Here is a 22,085-nt window from a genome sequence, read left to right as displayed (position 1 = left end):
AAACTCAGTGATATTAGAACGATAGACGATAGACAGACCTAGAGAGATGGGTAGATAGATATGTATATAACAATTATTCATTCTCTTTTTTTAGCTTCTCTCTCGGAAACTAATCCTAGGACAATTAGGATCTTTTCCAACCAAGTTACTGTTACCTTTCTCATAGAATCAAATGAAAATGATTATATTGGCTTTAATGCGACATACACTGCATTTAACAGCAAAGAACTTAACAGTAAGTATTGTTTACGTTTTAGACTTTGAATTTTCAGATGCATTAATATTGTAATAGGATTTTAAAGTAGCAGAATCTAAAATTTTAAAATAAAATTGTAACCTCTTTCATTGTACCAGTCATTTAATGAGTATCTCTTATGTGGAGTTTATTACTTAATATTGGAAGGAAATGAGAAAATAGTACATTTTCTTCAAATAGGTTGAATAACCAATATGAGAAAATTATGAATCAATAAAAAACATCAAATCTTATATACTGCAAGTATTCAAAGTGAAAAAATATCACAAAATTAATTCCAAGAGCATCCCTTATAATTTGGACTAGTCTTAAATCTGGGACTAGGAGAGAGAAAAATATGGGACAAGATTTGTGTGGATAAATCAATGGAGGTAAGATGTAAAAATTATGTTAAAAGAACAAGAAGTTTTTTCTTAGCTAAAGCCTTGATGGGGCATTCAGAAAGCAGAATTCAACACAGTTGGCCAAAAAAGAAAACGTTTCTTTTATTTTAACTGAATGAATGTAACAGAATTAAGATGAATGAACAAGAATGATTTTGTGCATATCATATAATTATAAGCTCTATAAGGTTAGAGTATTTTCAATTAATCTATTGTAATTACATTGTGGACTAAATTTGAATATTTATGTTCTTTCTTTTTTAAATTCACAGATTATGAGAAAATTAACTGTAATTTTGAGGATGGTTTTTGCTTCTGGATCCAAGATCTAAATGATGATAATGAATGGGAAATAATTCAAGGAAGTACCTTTCCTCCTCTTACTGGACCAGATTTTGACCACACTTTTGGAAATGTTTCAGGTATAATTAAGGTTTTATTCAAAAATCAAGAGGAAAGCAGTGTGTGTTCTTCAGCAGTTTACACTTAGTAAATACAAAACCATTTTTTCAGATTTTCCTCCTTTAAAATCATGAAACAATAAATGTATTTGAATGAAAATGACAATCAAATAGGCAAGCAAAAGTAAGTGTTTCAGGAAAAATGTTATTTAATCCAATATATCGCAAACATGTTTTTAAAGTACACAGAGGCCATTTGTAACCAAGAAACTTAGGTTTTCACTCCTGATCTGCTATTTATTAACTAAGTGGACTTGTGTTAGATTTTTAATTTTTCTGAATTTTGATCACCTAATTTCATTTTTGGATTTCATTGCTCATCTATAGAAATACAATTGATTTGTGTGCATTAATTGTGTATCCTGTAATCTTTCTGAATTCTTTTATTATCTCTCATAGTTTTTTTTGAGGATTTCTTAGGATTTTTTATATAAACAATCATGTCATATTGAAATAGATTCATTTCTATTTATTTATTTATTCCTTTCCAATCTGGAATTCTTTCATTTTTCTTACCTGATTATCTTGGCTGGAACTTGCAGTGGTGAGAATAGACAACCTTGTCATCTTATTCATCAGAGGAGAAAAGCTCTCGGTGTTTCACCATTCAGAATGATGCTAGCTCTAGCTGTTGGGTAGACTGAGAAAGTTCCCTTCTATTTATAGGGTAAAAAATGATTTTTCTATGGCTGCTGGGATGATCATAATATTTTTGTACTTTATTCTATTAATATATTGCATTAGACTGATTGATTTTTATGTGTTGTACCAACCTTGCATTCCTGTGATAAATTTCACTTGGTCATGATGTATAAACCCTGATAGATGTGGCTGGATTCAGTTTGCTACCATTTTTTCAAGGAATTTTGTGTATATATTCATAAGGGATATTGGCTGGTAGCTTTCCTTCCTTTGATGTCTTTATCTGATTTGGGTATCAAGATAAATACTAAACTAATTAAATAAAATGGGAAATGTTCCCACCTCTGCAATATTTTAGAAGTGTTTGTCAAGGATTGTTGCTAATTCTTTTTTAAAGTTTTGGTAGAATTCACAAGTAAGGCTGCCTTGTACTGGGCTTCCTTGTATGACATTTTCAGTTACTAATTTAACTTCTTTACTTGTTGTAGGATTATTCATATTTCTGAATCCATCTTAAGCCTGTTTTAAATTTGTGTCATTCTGGGAATTTGCCTATTTCATCTAGGTTATCTAATTTTTTAACAAAATTGTTTATGGCATTCTTTTATTATTCCTTTTATTTTCATTACATCTGTATTAATGTGTCTTTCATTCTAGATTCAATAATGTTCAGTCTAACTAAAGGTTTGTCAGTTATGTTGATTTTTTCAAAGAACCAACTTTTACTTTTGCCTATTTTCACTATTGTTTTACTTTGCTTTATTTGACTTATTTCCACTTAAATCTTTATTATTTCTTCCTATCTTCTTGCTTTGTGTTTAGCTCTTCCTTTTCTAGTTTCTTAAGGTGGAAGACAGCGTTTGATTTGAGATCTTTCTTCTTTTTCAACATATATTAAATTTCCCTCTAAGCATGTCTTTATTTTCATCCCTTAATTTTGATATGTTATGTTTTCATTTTCATTAACCTCAAAATATTTTCTAAATTCCTTTGTGACTTCTTCTTTGACCTATTGGTTAATTTTGAGTGTGTTGTTTAATTTCCATATATTTTTGAGTTTCAAAATTTTCAGACATTGTTTTCTAATTTCATTCCATTTCAGACTGAGAATATATTTTGTCTGATTTCAATCCTTGTAAATTTCTTGAGTCTTATTTCATGATCTATCATATAGTCTATAACGGAATGTCCGAAATGCACTTGAGAAGAATGTATTATCTATTGTAGTTGCTAGAGTTGTTTGTTAAGAGATGTTGGATTATAATGTATACTGGAGTGTTTTTGTGGAGTTGCTGGCTTAAAACATTGTTAAAATCTTCCATTTCTTTGTTGATATTCTGCCTAGTTATGTCAACTATTGAACTTGGGGTATTAAATTCTCCAATGGTCATTGTTGAGTTGTTTTTCCCTCCAATTCTGATAGTGCTGCTTTGGGTATTTTGGAGCTTTGTATATATATGGATATATGTTTATAATTCATATATCTTTACTGATTCATTGGCCTTTTATCATTATAAAATGCTCTTCTTTTCATCTAAGGACAACTGTTGCCTTAAAATGGATTTTGTCTGATATAAGAACTATGTGGCTTACTCTGTGTCTAAGACACAGGCCTTTTGCAGTGGCCAAAAATGAGGTCATTATATAAAAGAAGAACATCTGAGATTTCTTTGGGATGGTTTCTATTGATTTTTTTCTTTCCTGATGAAATTCTTCCTTGTTTCTTTGCATATCTCTTACTTTTGTGGAATGCTATTTTAAATACTATAATCTGGCAATTCTGGAAATCAGATTCTCCATCCTCCCTATCGAGAAATCAGGTTCTCCATACGACAAAAACATGCTCTTTGTTGTTTTTTGTTTGTTTGTTTAGAGACTTTTCAGAACTAATTCTGTGAAGTTTATATCTTTATTGTGTTCACTAATGAAGTCTCTACTCAGTTAGTTTTGTGGTCAGATAATGATTGAATACAGATTTCTTTAAATACCTGGAGACAATAAATATTCCAGTTTTTGCCTAGGGTCTCTGAGAACATGTTGGAACACAGTTTCAACACTCAACTAAGCAGTTGACAATTCGGCCTCAACCTTGACTTTCTGCTTGTGGAGAGCCTCATCAGCAAAAGTTGAGAAATTGTGCCTTCTTAGATCTTTCCAGGCATAAGCACAGCTAGTCCTGGATGTGTGCATAGTCCTATGCATTTCAATGGCACTCTAAATTCCAAGGAGTATGTTGGGGCTTTGCATGGTCACTATGGATATCTTATTCACCAGATTTTCCTTTTAAGATTTTTGGATTTAATGGTTTAAACCTATTGTTTGCCTCAAAAATTATCCATTGCCTCAGGCAACTATAAAGTAAACAATTATCTCTAAATATTTTTCATGACCACCCCTAGGAAAAAGGCTTTTCCCCACTAGGTTTGCTTCAAGTCAGGTCAGATAAAGACAGCCTTGCAAGTTGCCAACCATACTATTAATGGCACATTACTTCCATCTTTGGAAATTTATTCAAAACCACTGGCTACACACTTTCATTCTGCAGGTTAAATTATGACCACTGCATGCTATGTTGAAAGTATATAAATGGAAAAAGCTAATATTTTTCTGGATAAAGAACAAAATGTGCAGTAAATCACAATTAGAAATTTAAATTATGACAATCATAAAGTGTATTTCTTGAGCACTTACTACATATTAAGCATCTATGTGACTAATGGATGAAGCAAAAGGTCCAGCTAACAATCTCAGGAGAGTATAAGATAGAACTAAATACATTTAGGTCCTTGCTTAACAATGTACTCTGAACATGGCAAACACTAATAAGTTTTGCTAAATTGTATTTAAAAGTTGTATTAATTGATATTTAATTATACAAAATGCATCATATTCATTGTGTCTGCTAGTATTTTGAAATACTTTTCATTGTTGGAGTCAATGTAGCTAATGGAGCACTATGGAAGAATGATTCTAATGCATAATTCTAAGTAAAGGGTTGCAAATTGTTAGCATATTTTTTTTCATGTGAATGAAATGGTAGAGTTGGATTTCAGGTGGAAACATTAACATCGGAGGCAATAAGATTTAACTAAGAAGACCAGAAATTAAGGGAGCACAATCAACCATGAAACCCTTGGAAGGAAATAGTTATACTATTGTATTAGTTAGGGTTCTCTAGAGAAACAGAATCAACAGGAAACTCTCACAAATATAAAATTTATAAAAGTGTCTCACATAACCATGGGAATGCACAGTCCAAAAGCTGCAGGGCAGGCTGTGAAGCTGACGATTACAATGGAGGGTCAGGACAAACTCCACAGGAGAGGTTTGCCAGCCAAAGCAGGAATAGAGCCTGTCTCTTCTGAATCCTCCTTAAAAGGCTTCCAGTGATTAAGCATCACTCATTGCAGAATCAGCCCCCTGGCTGATTACAAATGGAATCAGCTGTGGATACAGCTGACAGGATCATGATTTAATTCTATGAAATGTCCTTATTGTAATGACAGGCCAGCACTTGCCCAACCAGACAAACAGATACCACCACTTGGCCAAGTTGACACATGAACCTGGCCATGACAACTAGCAAACATAATTACTGAACAGAAAATTATAAATCTAGAAGTAATGCAGATCTTAAAAACTAAGGGATGTGTTTTCAGCAGCACATATACTAATATAGAGAAGATTAGCACAGCCCCAGTGTAAGGATGGCATACCAATTCATGAGGCATTCCATATTTTAAAATAAATAAATAAATAAGTGATAATGCAAAAGGACAAAGTGGAATTTTTTGCATTCAGATAATTTTCTTAGAGAAAATCTATCCTATTTTATGATTTGGTTGTAAGTTACTGATTAGAATACAGTTCAATTCAAATAACAGCTATTGAAAGCCTCCTCTAACTAGGCATAGCTCTAGGCATTAAGGTCACAGAAAAAGATGAGAAAGAATCTTGATTCTCAAGAAGATCATGGTTTAAAATTAGATTCCAAGGTATTCCTCAAAATATTCAAGATCCAACTCACATATCACCATATCTATGAAGTTTTTTTCTGATTCTCTGCATTAAAATCCTCCTTCCCATAGAATATTATGAGCACCCCTTTAGTGTTTCCTAGTGCTTAGCATTATATTTGCTTACTTCTTTGTTTCTATTCACAAGAAGCTGTCTTCTTTTTGAGAATAAATATACAGTTTTGTCATCTTTGAATTCCTAATGCATTCTCAGTGCTTGACATCTAATGGGCATGTAAAATTATACTGGAATATATGAATGAATGTCTACAATTTTCACTGAATAAGTAATTTTGAGCAAGTGAATTATTGATCAAACAGAATAGCTTAAAACAATAAAAAACTGAATTCATGTGAATTATAATTTGTTATCGATGGTCACAAAGTTTGATATTCCCGTTATTTAGATTTGTAAACAGTTGATTCGATGTCAATTGCAAACATCATCTTATAAAATGAAATCAGAGTTAATTTTTCAAAGTAAAAGTGTATTTTATGTCTCCTAGTTCTTTGAACAAAGGCATTCCTAGATTAACAAAATTGGAGTCATCGTACTACCTAAACTTGGTAAAAAAATTTCTCAATATAAAATATCTATTTCTATATTCATCATTAAAAACTCCATTCAATTTATATTTTCATCCTTTTATTAAAGAACTGCTTGTTGTATCCCAGGCTTTATTCTAGACATACAGAATCAATCTTTAAACAAAATTAGCAAACTTTTATAGCCTCATGGAGTACATAGCAAAAGAAAATAGAAAATAAACATTTATGACAATTAATTAAAATATTTTATGTTAAATGATAATGAGTACTATGGAAAAAATGCAAAGCTTGGGAAGGAGAATGAGGAGTGCAGGTGTTGGGGTGTTGTTGCAAAGTTAAATACATATAGCCAGTTTAGGCCACATTGAAAGAGTGACAGTTGAATGAGAACTTTAAGCTTAGTGATTAACCATATAAATTATTTCAAACATAGGGGAAAAGGTGAGCAAGTCCACGAAGTGGGCATTGTCTTAGTTTGCAGGCTGCTATGAAAAACACCACACAACGGGTTGTCTTAAAGAATGAAATTTATTGGCTCATAGTTTTTAGACTGGGAGAAGTCCAAGATCAAAATATCTTCAAGCTTTGCTTTCTCCTATAGTCTGTGACATTCTGGTGCTGGCTGCCTGCAATCCTTGGGGTTCTTTGGCCTGTATTGCTGCTTACTCTGACGTGGCAATGCCCTCTCCTTTCCTCAGCTCTTCCAGTTGCCCCTGATTTCCAGCTTCTTCCTGTGTGACCTCCAACCTCTGGCTTCCAGCTTCTTCTCTTTATTATGCCTCCAGTAATATGGATTTAAGAACCGCCATCATTCAGTTTGGCCACACTTAAATAAAAGTGATATCTTCAAGAGATCCTATCTACAATGGGTTCATACCCAGAGGAATGTGGCTTACATTAAGAATATGTCTAAATCGGGGAGTGTGGCTGACCTGTTTGATGATAAGCCAAGAGGCCTGCGTGGCTGAAGTAGAGTAAGTAGGAGCTGTAAGGTTTAGGTAATGATGGTCTCCTATGGCTTCTACGGCTTTTTCTCTGAGTGAAATGGGGAGATATTGGAGATTCTTGAATACAGTATTTGGTAGGATTCTCTGTGACTGAGAAAGAAAAGGCTGTGGAAGGGCAGGAATATTGTCAGGGAGACAAGAGGAAAAGGCTGTTGCATAACCCAGAGAAGAAGTCATGGAACTCAGATTAGAGTGAGAGCAGATGTGATGAGAATGGGTCAATTCTAAAAATATTTTCTGAAAGTAAAGTCAAAAGGTTCTGCTAAATTAGTTGTCTGTGTGGAACTATGGCCAAAAAAATTGTGCTTTACATAGATGGCTGATCCCATTAGAACAGATGTGTCTCACATTGAAAATTATGATGTGAATATTCTTATACAGAATAATCCTTTTTGAGTAAGATATTATTCAGAGCCTGATCCTCTATGGATTAATTAGTAACCTGCACAACTGAAGACTAACCTCTAAGTGACAATGACCCCAATCTGCTAAGAAGCCTACCCTAAAACAGTACAAAAATCTTGATAATTTTTTTCCTTAACCATAATAAAAAAAGTATCTCTACTACACTTGGACATGAGTACTTAGAGGTAAGTGCAGAAAGCATTTATATGTATTGACTATGACAGATACCTTTTATGTAGTTGAAATCTTTGATGTTCAAATTATCATTTTTCTACTTTTATGTCATCACAATAACAGATAAAATAATTCCACTGATATTTGGAGAGTATAAGTACATTACATGAGAAAAAATGGTTTCAGCTTGCCAACAGATTAAATAACCAAAGAAATAAGATGAAACTGACCAAAGTGAAGCAGGTTGAATGTCAAGTAGAGGTTTTAAACAGTTGGGTCTGAAATGAGGTCTCAGGAGAAAGCCATGAAGCAGGAGTTATTTGAAATTAAACAAGTCATAGTAGTTCAGAGCTCACCAGAGGCAGCAACGTAATGAGGACAGATGATAAAGCTTAATAGGTCCTCTCCAACTCTAATACCTGTGATTTCATAATCTACCAGTCATTCCCCACCAAGGGGCATTTTTCTTTCAACCAGCTTTTTCATGTGTCAGAGCATCCTACCTCTGAAATGGAAGAGAATTAAATCTCCCCTGCTGTTCCTTTTATCCATGCAGGGTGTTTTTTTTTTCTTTCTTTTTCTTCACATTAAATGACAGAAAAGTCTAAATGAAACAGATAAACTTTGAATTAACTTTACTTTAGGGAAGAATATCTAAGCCCCTTAACTTTTTGAATCCCTATGAAGAGTTCACCCTGCTTAAACATTAGCTCCTAAATCTTTGCACTGTCAAATGCTCAGGGTGTCTCTGAACCTGTAAGAGGCAAAGAGAATTGGTGGAGATGACACTGTTGCAGGGCAGCATCTCAAGGCTCAGAAGTGGCCCATTGGTTCAGAAAATCAGGGAAAATGAGGTTAGTAACATGTGAGAACTTCAGATATATAGGGGTCACAGAAGGGTAGATAGTCCAGAGAAAGTGTTTCTTTCTTTGATTTTTTTCAACAAAATTGTAATTGATTCTAATGCTTTAGAAGGTAGCATTAGAATAGTGCAGTAGTGAAAGCATTTAAATATAGACTCTGGAGTCTTAGCTGGTTTGAAATTCAGCTCTGCCATTTGGGCAAGTTATCTATCTTCTCTGTGCCTCAGTTTCCTCATCTGGAGAGTGGGAATGATGATAATAGGATCTGACTTCAAAGGCAAGTTATGAACGTTAAATTTGTTATGTTAAAAAATCATAAAACATAGAACAATTCTTGCCACATAGAAAGGTTCTGTATAAATATTAGGTATTATAGCTATTTTCTTTTCATGCCACAAAGTATTTAACAGATACACATTGGCTGTGCTACTGTTCTAAATAGCATGCTAAGAAGGAAAATAGTTATAATGCTCAATTTTCAAAAGCCTATCAAGTCTTGTAGTCTACATTTCATTTTGCATATAAACATTTTCTATTTTGTTTATTACAAATAACTGTAACTTCAATGTTTTCATGAAATATATTTTTGTCTTGCCTCCAATGCTGCATTTTAGAAAAGAATATTAATTTCTAATATTGATAGGATCTTACTCAACTTGGGCCATTCTCCAGTCTAAAACTTTCAATGAATTTATTTCCTATGCTCAGTTTTAATTTTGGAAATACATTTACAACTCAGAAATAATTTATATCAGCCAATTTTCTTCTTGAGGGGACTCTAAAGTGTGCAAAAAGGCCTAATCTCTCCAGTTTCTGTTATCTATACATTAGCATTGGCACATATCCAGCATGTTTTTTTCTCAAATAGGGTTGCATGGGGAGAGATTAGGTTTGGTTCATGAAAAAATAAGAAAAAAATGGGGGATAAAAGAAAAATCTAATGACTCAAAGAAGAGCTTTAACATGTACCTAAATTTTAAAATGACATGCAATTTCTGGGCTTTAAGCTAGCCAAGAGCTCAATTCCAAGAGCTCTCAAAGGTATTTCAATTTGAATAATTTTAAAAGAAATTGTAATCTGACCATAGAAATTTCCATATAGTTATGAAAAACATCTATTTCATCGTAACTTTTGTGAAGTATTTTAACTTGAAAATGGAAATGCAAATCAAATCAGTGTAACAAGAGTATGTTAAACAATATTCATAGGGAATTAAAAAAAGAAAAAAAAGTCTCTTCTCCAACACTCTAGTAGTTTTAAAAACTACATGTAAGCATAAATAAAATACACAAGAATATACTAAGTGACTTCGGAAAAGTACAAAGTACAGCTAAGAATTAAAAAGAAGGTTGCTTCCAATTGGGAGGACCTAAAGAGCCTTTCTGAAGGAGATGGCAATTTGATTTAATTGACCTCAAAATTCTATTGGATGTCAAGAAATACAAATGAAAGGGAAAGTGTAAGGCCAGGAAAAAAAAAATTTAAAGACCAGAAAGTCACAAACCGTCTGGGTGTTTGAAGAAATTTAAAAAAATAATAATTTTGTAGAACTGCATGTGTAAAGAGTTGAATTATAAGAACTATGACTGAAGAATGATATTGAGGTCATATTACAGAAGGTCTCATTTCATCAGAGTGAATTTGTATTTGATTCGATAGGAAATAAAGAGACAGTTGAAGATATTGCAAAAGAGACCAATTAGATTGCATATAATGGAAGTGTTACCAAGCACTGATATAGGGGATGAAGAGCTCCTAAAGGCGATAGAGAACTGTGAGAGAGACACAGACAGGAAAAGATCGTAACAATGATGATTTGATTTAAGTCATAGTCCCAAGTTTTGTAACACTTCTACTTTTTCACTTGATAAAATATTACAGCAAAAATACCATGTGTGTTCCTGTACTCTAACTGTAACCTACTGGATGTACAAATCATTGAGAGATTACTAAATGGAGATATGAACTAAAATTGTGCCATATGAAAACCATTAAAAGTAAAAAATATGGATAATACTAAGGAAGCTCAGGAGAGACATAATAGTTGCCTTTAAATATTTGTAGAGTTGGCATATGTCCATATTGCCCTTCGTAGGCCCAGGAGGTAAAATTAGAAAAAAAGAGGTGCACAATAACTTTCTATTATAAATAAATAAATAAATAGCAATTTCTAATTGTGCTGAAATATTGACTGCTTTAGAATACTGTGTTTTCTGCAGCATCTGAGTTGTGTTAAACAAAAGCCAGGTGGTCTCTGGAGTGAGGCTGTGGTAGATGAAATTTAATAACAATTGTTTTGGTTGGATTAAGTGCATTTTTAGATTGACTGCTGTGGCAGTTAGATTCAGGTGTCAACTTGCCCAGGTGAAGGTGGCTAGCTCTATTGCTGTGGATATGAGCCAATGGCATGTGAACCTCATCTGTTCCTGATTACATCCGCAGTCGGCTAGGAGGCGTGCCTCCTGCAAAGAATGATGTTCAATTTAATTGGCTGGTGCTTAAATGAGAAACTCAAAGTAGCACAGCCCAAGCAACTCAACATACCTCATCTTGGCATTCACAGCTCAGTGCAGGCCTCTGGAGATGCAGAAAGGAATCACCCCAGAAAAAGTTGTTGAAACACAGAGGCCTGGAGAGAAGGCCAGCAGAGATTTCCCTGTGCCTTCCCACATAAGAGAGAACCTCAGTTGAAAGTTAGCTGCCTTTCCTCTGAAGAACTATACATTAACTAAATAGATCCCCTTTTATTAATGAAAGCCAATCCATCTCTGGTGTGTTGCATTCCGGCAGCTTAGCAAACTAGAACAACTATATTTTTCTACTTTCGTATTTATAATTTTATGAAGGCTTTCCTTTATCTTCTAATTTTAAACTTAAGCATTTGACAGGACTCACAACAACAACAATTTAATGTAATGTACTACTTCACTATATACCATAATTACAATTCTATATAATACTTACCATCTTAGTTTTCCAGACAGCTATAACAAATACCACGCAATGGCTTGGCTTAACAACAGGAATTTATTGGTTCATGATTTTGGAGGCTAGAAGGCTTACTTCTTCACAGGGTCAGTAGCATTCTGACTGGCCGAAGATTCTTGGGTTACTTGGCCTTCCTATCACATGGCCATGTCCTCTTATTTCTCTTCTGTATTCCTTTGACTTTCAGTTTCCAGTTCTTCCCCTGGCTTTCTCTCACCGAATTTCCTCTGCTTATAAAGGACTCCAGTAATCCAGATTAAGGTCTCTCCTCATTCAGTTGGGCCACACCTTGATTAAAATAACATCTTCAAGGGGTTATAATTATAATGGACTCATAATCACAGGAGGGAGGATTAAGAACACATTTCAATTGGGGTATATAATTCAGCCTTCAACACTTTATTATTTTTTCAGATTTATCTATATAAAATTTATAAACCATTATAGGCTGCATCAAGTATAATGAGTTATGTTTTATCTGGACATTGACACAAAACTCATGATATCATGCTCAGGACTGAAAATTCAAAAGACGTTTCTGCTTATTGATTTAAGATATAAAATATTTAAAAGTATAACTCATTAGTTATGAACATAGTTAAACATAAATAGAATTACAACTTGTGTTTACATCATATAATTGTAATTAATCAGAAATATTTCTAAATGGGTTAGCCATTTCTGTACTTATGTGTAGCATTCAATAGAATTTGTATTTATTTACTCCCTAACCATGTCATAAGCAGCTATACGTAAGGTCAACTCAAAACTCAAAATATAAAGGTGGGCATTTAGGGAGTAGAATCTGTAGCACTTCCTCTGTGTATCTACTACTATTTTCATTCAATCGGATAAGTGAGCATTGACCATATAGCTAAATTAGTTACTCATGAACTATCTTAGCATTTATAAAATATAATGTGTTAAAAATATAAAAACATCAAGTACACATTATTTTTGTATTTTTCAAAGCAATTTAAATGAAGTTACATGTATTACATTTATTAAGACAATTGGCCATGATTTCTACCTTGATACTCATTTGTTCCGAATAATATTTGACTCACTGGTCCAAGTGTGCATTTATGTCTCTATAGGCAGTTCTGCTAGTATTTCTTTACTTCAGGTCTTCTTTTAACTCAGTGTTTTATTATAAATGAATGAGTTTGAGTTTTATATGCAATATTTCCTATAAAACTTTACATTGGAAAGCACAAGAGAAAAGATGCTTGATTTCAAATAAACATTGAATTGCAATATATCATTAAAAATTTATATTCCAATCCAATTACTTTATCCAATATTCCATATACTTTATATCATTTTTGTTGCATGGTTCTTAACTCTTCCCTTAATATGTGAGCTATAAGCTGAGGATAAAAATAGTAATTTCCCTGAGAAAATATTCAAGATGGTTCTCATCCCCCAAACTCTTTCCCACACTTCAGATGACTGAAATTATTGTTGAAATAATGAATTCCTAACCAGAAAGTACTTTAGTCAGCAACGTGAGCTATATAGAAAGCTTTTATATGGATTAGCAGGCCTCCTGTTCCTCTGTGATATGATTAGTTATCATTCTAAGAAATGTGGAAGATGAAACCATTACAAAATCAGGTAACTTCTTATTTAAAGAAATGCAGTATAGTCAATGGAATATAGAACTGAAGTTCTTTGGAACTCTTTAACTTTGCTTTTAAATTTGGATTTAAATACTTGTAAATATCATAAGTTAGTCTACTAGCTTACCCAAATATCTTCACATGCTGATTGATACTAAAGAAGTGAATCAATCAAAACATCTACTAAATTGAAATTAAAGAGGTATTTATATTTGGTAATATAATGAAACAGTCATGCTATGCAGACCTATGATGAGAAAGACTGAATATATTCATAGCGGTGCCCTAGTTCAAAGTTCTCATTTTATAAATTGAGAAGCCCAGTGCTGATAAACAGTTCCTAAACAATTTGTTAAGGCAGATCTGCTGCCTTCTCGGATTGAGTCTAGTATCCTTTCTACTACATCTAAACATGTTTTCCTCATATTTTCATCCTGAAGCCTTCTCTTTCCTGCTTAATGAAAGACATGTCTCACGACGAAAATGCTACTATTTAAGGAAAATACATTTTGTTGTTATTTTTTTGCAGGGTTTTACATTTCTACCCCAATTTTACCAAGATGGAGAAGAGAAAGAGTGGGACTTCTGAGTCTTCCGTTAGACCCTACTTGGGAACCACTATGCCTCAGTTTCTGGTATGTTGTAGAAAAACATGCTAAACACTGTCTTATGCAATGAAAACATTGCCCTTTAAAAGTTGCCAGGCTCAGATGTTTTCCAAAGATTCAATGCATGCATAATTTTTCCTACTGCTGTAACAGCAAAATTCTGGTAGACTCCCTTTCCCTTCTCCAGCAATTCTCATGCTCAGGGTTAAAGGGGTATTTCAAAGACAGTGAATTTAGAAGGATCTCCAACTGTCCATAGTAAGATTCAGGTTTGTCTATACATCCTTTGTGTGAGAACAAGCATGCTTTGGTGGGATGTGAGAGTGGGGGAAAATTGGTACAGTGTTTGAGTGCTTGCTGTGGAACATGAAAATTAATCAATTTAAAACGACAAAAGCAACAGCAAATAAACAAAAAGAGAGAAAAGGTAAAAGATGATTCCAAGGCAAATATGTTGACGAAGTTATTTGATGTGTAGGTCTTAGGTATTATTTTGTTTTGTTTGTTCAGAATCCCAGAGTCATTGATTACTAAGAAATAGATTATAAGACATGAAATTAAGCCTATTTCACAAAAAATTAAGCCTATTTGACATATTTATTATGAATAAACTATTTACTTTAACAAAAAAGGATGGCTTTTATGCTATTTTACTTGTTTTTCCAACAGGCTAATCAGGAGTTAATTAAAAAGGATGTGGAAGACTTAGCAAGATACACCTACATCTTTTTCTGAAGACTGAAGGGGAAAAGAGAGAGTAGATAAATTTTCAGAAAGCTATGAGCACTCTTCTGTTGCAATGAATGTCTAATGCTAAGATAATGGATATTCCCTAGCAATTATTTGATTAGATTATTGGATGATAGATCCTCTAACTTTTCTTGAATGACTTAGTCATCAAAGTAAACTTGGACTAGAGAAATTCCAAGAAAATGCACCTTTACAACAAGATTTTCTTTTCTGGTGTACTTGCAAAAGTACACTTTCCAACTCTCTACCTATGAAAATTTAAGTGAAATAAAATTTAAAAAAAAAGTTTTAACATATCCTGCCATTGATCTAACTTGTTAGAATAGGATCTGAGAAGGCCTAGAGAAAAGTGAGAATAGTTGTACACTTATTCATAGAAACTATTTCCCTTCACCCCTCACTTTCTTTACTTGATCCTCTTACCACATATACCTTCCTTTGACAAGTTTGGTGAGGTAATAAAAAATATAGTAAAATTATAAGTTTAGAAACATAAAGGTGGTGGATATATAATGTGCCTCACACCATGCAATTAAATGAGAAGTAGAATCCCAAATAACTCCCTCTTTGAGGGTATCCTCCAGATTGTTCATTGCTTATGGGACTTTTCACATAAATTCCACAAAATGACAAAAACCATCTTGCATTTGGCAAACCATTTGAAAGCTTGCTCCGAAAACATAGCTGCCAAACATTTTCTGGATGTTAGAGTATATCATCAGAAATTTTTCCTTTTCATATTCTTAAAGCTTTTACTTTAGCATACTTGATCTCATAAAGTAAATTTGTACCATCCATCCTCTCCTGCCAATTTCCTCCACCTGTCCAAAAGACAGCAGGTTTTCATTAATGACGTTTTATTTTATTGTTCTTACTAAACTGCCTTATTCGAACGTTGTAGGAATCCAAAAATTTTTGTTTTGTTTTTGCTTGCTTCTGAACTAGGTATTGTATGTATGGTCAAAATGTCGATCAATTAAGCATTAATATCAGCAATGACCAAAACATGGAGAAGACGATTTTCAAAAAGGAAGGAAATTATGGAAAAGATTGGAATTATGGACAAGTAACATTAAATGAAACAGTCAAATTTAAGGTTAGCAAAAAAAAAACCCAAAACTTCAGTTTTTACAATCATGTATTTGCATTCTTTATATAAATAAGTAATACTGACTTATTTTCTGCAGAAAAACGAGTCACCTTCTCTACTTTCCTAATCTATCTCTGTTTCTAATCTCTGAGTACTTTATTTTCATTTATTCATTGACATTAAAAAATACTTATTAAGGAAAAATATACTACTTGAAAAGTATTGCTATACTGAGCCATAAAAGTTCATAGATACCTTATAGGATATTTCAGCTTTCTCCAGCAACTTTGAACCAATGATCTCCATTTCTTTCCATGTGCCCTGCCTGCCTAGAGCCTCCAACATTTCACACACATCACTAAGGTCGGCCCTGCACTTTTGTAGAGAATCACTTTCCTATTAGCACATCCACTCCCATCAGTATCCCCTAAGCCAGCCCTTCTCTGACTTAATATCCACATCTTTCCTTTAGAAACAAATTCTATGAGCTGTGTCGTTCTGAAATCTCTGATCATTTATTTCACATTAAGTGAATTAATTTTTCAGATAACAGCATAATGTGTTCCCCTCCTAAGTATGTTTGCAATTAAAGTATAAGCTATGTAGAAGATAATAGTTTGACCAAATTAATGATATTCTAATTGGTTAATTTCGGACAAGAGAGTCTCACTTTCAGAGGACATATATTTCAACAGATATTGTCATCAGCGAAGGCTTCAGTTTCTCCCCCATAAGTTCGTGTAAAGCAGGCAATAGCCAATGACTATTACAATATACAATGCTGTATTCCTCTCATATTTCTCTCTTTCCTTCCCTTCCTTTTGACTTTTTCTTCTTTCTGATCCCATGACTTCTTTTCTACAAAGTTTTCTTTTTACCTTTATTTCATGTTTATTAATGGGGATGAAGTAAGGGAAAATGGAATATCAAGAGTACAGAGATGGCAAGAATGGATATGTAGGGGCGGGCCGCGGTGGCTCAGCGGGCAAAGTGCTTGCCTGCTATGCCGGAGGACCTCGGTTCGATTCCCGGCCCCAGCCCATGTAACAAAAACGGAGAAACAGAATACAAGAAAATGTTTAAAAATGTTTCCCTTTCTTCCTTCCTTCCTTCCTTCTCTCTGTCTTTCCTTTAAAAAAAAAAAAAAAAAAAAAAAAAGAATGGATATGTAAGTATTGCAGTGCTCATATGTGGCTCAATTCAATGAACAATTTCTGTTTAATAACAGAATGTAGTCCACATTTTCAGAGTTAGCTGATCAGGCAGAGTGAGAATATTGGGTTCTACAAGTATTTGCCTCTTTACTTTGCCACTTTGTTGTGGAATCTTGGACAAGTCACCAAAACCTCTTTGAAATTCAATTTGCAGATATGTGAAAGTGAGAAAATAATGCCTATTTGGAATTGTGTCTGGCATGCAGCAGGTAGAATATGTGAATGGATTACTGTGCAATAATACTGTAAATATCAAACGAGATAAAGTAGATAAAGTGCCTAGTAGAGCTATTAGTAGATGGCAGGTATTCAGTTTATGTCTCTCTTTTCCTACAAAGGAGAGGATACAGGAAAGTCCAGCTAAAAATACTCTTTGTCCTTGAAACCCTAATATGCTCCATCTGACTAAGACCTTTCTTCAATTCTGTGTCTGTGTCTTCTGGACAAGCATCTTCACACAGTCTCCTATACCAACACCCTAGGTGAAGTATGGCTAGAAGTATTATACTCTTAGCTTTCTCATCTCCCCTTCTCCCATTTAAATGATCTAACTAATGTATCTTATCTTCAGCTTTGTATGCTCTAATAAGATAGGCAATTACCTGGATTTCAAATACTGCTGTGGGGAAGTGTATTAGTTAGGGTTCTCTAGAGAAACAGAATCAACAGGGAACACTTGCAAATATAAAATTTATGAAAGTGTCTCACGTGACCGTAGGAACGCAGAGTCCAAAATCCACAGGGCAGGCTGCGAAGCCAATGACTCCAATGGATGGCCTGGATGAACTCCACAGAGGCTCACCAGCCAAAGCAGAAATGGAACCTGTCTCCTCTGAGTCTTCCTTAAAAGGCTTCCCATGATTGCATTTAGCATCACTAATTGCAGAAGACACTCCCCTTTGGCTGATTACAAATGGAATCAGCTGTGGATGTAGCTGACGTGATCATGACCTAATCCTATGAAATGTCCTCATTGCAATAGACAGGCCAGTGCTTGCCCAATCAGATGAACAGGTACCACAACTTGGCCAAGTTGACACCTGTCCCTAACCATGACAGGAAGGATCTAGGAAAATGCTGTTCTCCCCTGACCAATAATGAGTATATGACAGTACAATAGAGTATGACTTCGAATACAATAAAGTGTAGCATTTGAGTACAACAGCATAAAATAGAGTATATTTTGGAGTATCACACCAAACAGTGAGAGAGAAGGACCCGACAATTATATCTACTCAGAGGGAGCACATTAGTGAAAATATACACCAGTTGGACACATAAGAAGGGAGCTGTGTTCAGTAGGAGGAACTTATAAAAACATGATCCTCAATATTTCCCTAACCAATAACTGGTCATCCTACATTAGGAGAGAGCCAGTTTTTACTCTCCAGAAGAATAATCAAATTAGAGAAGTTTTCGCTGGAATTATTTTATATACCTCTTTGATTTACAGGTTATTTTTAATGCTTTTGCAAATCGGTTGCTGAGTGATATAGCATTGGATGACATAAGCCTAACAAATGGGATGTGCAATCTGAGCCTTTATCCAGAACCTACTTTGGTTCCAACTCCTCCACCAGAACTTCCTAGTAAGTAGCCAGAGAGTGTTTTCCCTTATTAAACCATTAACATTTTCAGATATATCTTTGGTTTGGTTTTGTTTTCCTTGTCTCAGACTAATATGTTTTTTCACTGAAAACAAAAGACTTTAAATATAAGTAAAATGGAGGCTAGAAAAAAATAATATACATAAACTGACAAGGAAAATTACCTAACCTTTTGTTCTGCAACATATTTATAATAATTTTAGTGTCCTTTTCTTTTTGAAAGTAACGAAGATGCTGTTTTCAATTTTGTTTTCATTGCAATACAAGCCCATGCTGCATTGACTAGACATTTAGGAAAAAGTCTTGAGGCTTTCATAGCTTTCATGAAGAATGATTTTAAGATCTCAAGAGGAATTTGATGAAGCTTAAAACCCTCCAAGCTTCTTTTCAGAATAATTTAATGATAATAATTGAGTCTGTCTTTTGAAAACGTAGACCTAGATCTTATTTTTTTTCCCTGAAATGGTGCCTATGGAAGGCTTTAAAATACCATCTGTTCACTAAGGCAGTAATGTGTTGCAACAGAACCGAAACCAGGATTTCTAGTATCCTATGGGTTCTTTTCATTCAAAGAACAAAATGGAACCTATGTCTACCTGTGCTCTTAAGTTGTAAGCATGACATTTCGGAGGGAAAGGAATATTACCACTCACTTATTCATGTCAAAGGAGACAAACTCTCCATACTGTTCTCAGACCATGGGATTTAGAAGAGAAAAAAATCCACATATAATGTTAAACAATATCAAGCACCCATTGTCCCTTGATTGGGATGTTTCACTGCATTGTAGTTTTGATACAAAACTGTCCTTATGGTCTTTGAAGGGTAGTGATGTACGCTCATCTAGCTCTACGACTTTGCTTGTGTCAAGCCATATGGATGTTTTTGTTCTGTCATGGATCTGAACCCACAAACACAATACTTTTATATGTCCCATTTTCTTCCAAGCTCAGCTGAAACACTTCCCATATTCACATCAGCAAAGCTATTTGGTGAACTTATACAAATTTCGCTTTACTTCCAAAACTATACATTTTTTTCCTGCTTTTAGCCTAAGTTTTTTTTTTCAAAGGACACTTTAAAATGAGTAAAGATAAATGACTTATGTTTGAGAACATTTAATGAGGGAATTGCCATTAACATGAGGGTAGCAATTATACTACCATACCGGTCCCATAGAACTATAGTGAATGCACACTTACATCGCACTTACCAACCTATTAATGTGTTTAGATGCTTTTATGGCTTATACATAAATTCCTCAGTATTTTAAACATTTATTCAAATTTTATCAACACCTGCTATCAGCAAAGTACTGCATAAGAAATGTAATATGTAAAGATAACAACTGATGCATCTGTATATATATAAATATTTAAAGCATTATAGAATTATGTAACTTCTAAAAGTAAAACAGGAAAGGATAAATGATAGAGGACTCAGAGAGGAGAGTGTGAACTAGAAAAAAGCTTTAAGAAAATAACAAGGTAAAGAAACCTAATCACACTCATAAAATTGAAGCAGAAACAGAAAGTACCATCCATTCTCATGTGATAATGTTGGTCACAAATTTATAGCAAAAAAGTGAATTTCTTGACACCAAACTCTGGCTCTAATTCACTTTTGTTTCATTAGTTTCTGACTGATTCTTAGAACATAAATTGAAGCTCAATAACTATTTTAATATATAAAGTAAGCTTTCTCTCTCTTTTTCCATCTCTGTCTGTGTGTACACCTGGCTGTGTTTTGATTTTGATGCCACAAATATTTTTTTCAAGCAAAATCTTGGCACCAAAAATAAGACTTAGAAATGATAATGGGGAATGAAAAGGCTACTAACATAAATGCAATAATGTGAGGCATTGCAAGAAATTGTTTAAAAATAATTGTCTAACTTCATTCAGTGAGGTATGCCACCCCCGTCTGCCATTAAATAGAACATTTTTATGCAAAAGAGTATATTTAGAATCATTGAAATTACTGCTGGCTTGACAAATAATTCCTATAAATATCAAATATTAGTAATATATGCTTGCTTGATATTGAAATCATTTAAACATGGCTCTATTTCCATAATACTTTTTGACCATTGAAAATGGTCAGGGAGAAAAACATCGTTTCATAGGTCCAATATTCCAAAAATAGCACAATCTCGTCATTAGCTAAGATAGAAAATTTGAAGTAACTTTTACACATAACATAGTACATATAAAGTTTTAAATGTGTTTGCCCCACTCACACTTTATCTATGTGACGCATTCATTCCTCGTATCTATTCCAATCAGATAAAGAGAAAAATGGCATCTCAATATCAAGGAGGTTTGGTAACCCTACATATTTGAACAAAAGAACCATTATAATAGTAGAACAACTCATCTGATTTAACAACAGAAACTGTAGAATTTTCCCAGAGTGTCTTTGTTCCAGTTTTCTAATGGTTCACTTCAGAGCAATATTTAGAACGGCCGAAAATGTTAATTACCGTCAAAAGCGTTCTGAGCAATTTCATTCTATGCCATTTGCAATTTGTTCAGTGAAATTCGTATTTGAGCAGAGCTTTTCTGATTCCAGATCACTGATTTGTTTAAGCAAAGATAAAAGGAAACCATGGCTGTCTGGCTAATAGCCTTTCTTTGGTTCTTTATAGAGCATTTAAATAAGAAAATAATCTCAGACAAGTAACTGAATAGTAAGATTCAGATTCCTCCCTCATTCCCAGGGAACCACATTGCTTTGAGTCTTGGGAAATGTATGTTCAGTTTTTACAGTTGTGGAAATTCTTCTATTTTGTGTCTTCATTCACTTGGTGCTGCATTAGCTCAATGCTTGTTGCCCTTTGACGTTGGCGTGGATTAATTTAAAGGTGGGGATTGTATTGAGAACACTTTAAGACCATGTATTTTCCATTACGCAAATAGTATGCCAATTTAAAACACAATTTGAATGATTCATGATGAGATAGTTACTAAATAGAAAAGGTGTATGCAAAAAATAAATCTACCTCATGGTCCTCAGACTTATTTCTGGAGCTATTAAAGTTATTGAAGGAAAAAGGCCAAATGATAGTTACAGATGTTTTAATACTCGCTCTTGTTTTCCACACAATTGTGTTTCTCTGTTATCATTAAATATGCCATTTTCCATTTGCAAACCCAGAATAAAAATTCATTTGGAATGTTATTATAGACATGGCATTACATGTAAGTCTAAATAATCTAATCCTGTTCTTCATATATGAATGAATTAATATCCTACCTGCCTCTCTTGTAATTGATGACAATACTCCATCAGAACTGCTTGCCTTCTATGTCATTAGAATGACTTGATAGTCAAATTCCTAACAAATTTGATGTTAATAGCACACATTTACTCCTGTATCGATGTGCTTTTCTCTGTTCTATTTTCCATTATTCTTATTACCTTTAAAACTTATAGTAGCCTCTTCATTA

General features: G+C 33.8%; 1 protein-coding gene and 1 pseudogene across 7 annotated transcripts in view; both read left to right on the top strand.

The window, feature by feature from the left end:
• Positions 1-22,085, top strand: part of TMPRSS15 (transmembrane serine protease 15) — a 170,477-nt gene that overhangs the window by 79,196 nt on the left and 69,196 nt on the right. For all 7 annotated transcript variants that reach the window (XR_013158614.1, XR_013158615.1, XM_077118756.1 and 4 more), the window contains 5 exons: positions 95-235; positions 912-1,061; positions 13,897-14,002; positions 15,671-15,821; positions 18,483-18,618. Coding sequence is in view for 5 of the 7 variants with exons in the window: in XM_077118756.1 (XP_076974871.1) it covers positions 95-235; positions 912-1,061; positions 13,897-14,002; positions 15,671-15,821; positions 18,483-18,618 (684 nt within the window). In the remaining 2 variants the exon portion in view is untranslated. The remainder of the gene's footprint in view (positions 1-94; positions 236-911; positions 1,062-13,896; positions 14,003-15,670; positions 15,822-18,482; positions 18,619-22,085) is intronic.
• LOC143648985 (U6 spliceosomal RNA) lies at positions 5,392-5,484 on the top strand (annotated as a pseudogene).

The sequence above is a fragment of the Tamandua tetradactyla genome, chromosome 10 (genome assembly GCF_023851605.1).
Source record: "Tamandua tetradactyla isolate mTamTet1 chromosome 10, mTamTet1.pri, whole genome shotgun sequence".
NCBI classification, from domain to species: Eukaryota; Metazoa; Chordata; class Mammalia; order Pilosa; family Myrmecophagidae; genus Tamandua; species Tamandua tetradactyla.
The sequence above is the reverse complement of the archived record's forward strand: the minus strand, read 5'-3'. Positions and strand labels throughout refer to the sequence as shown.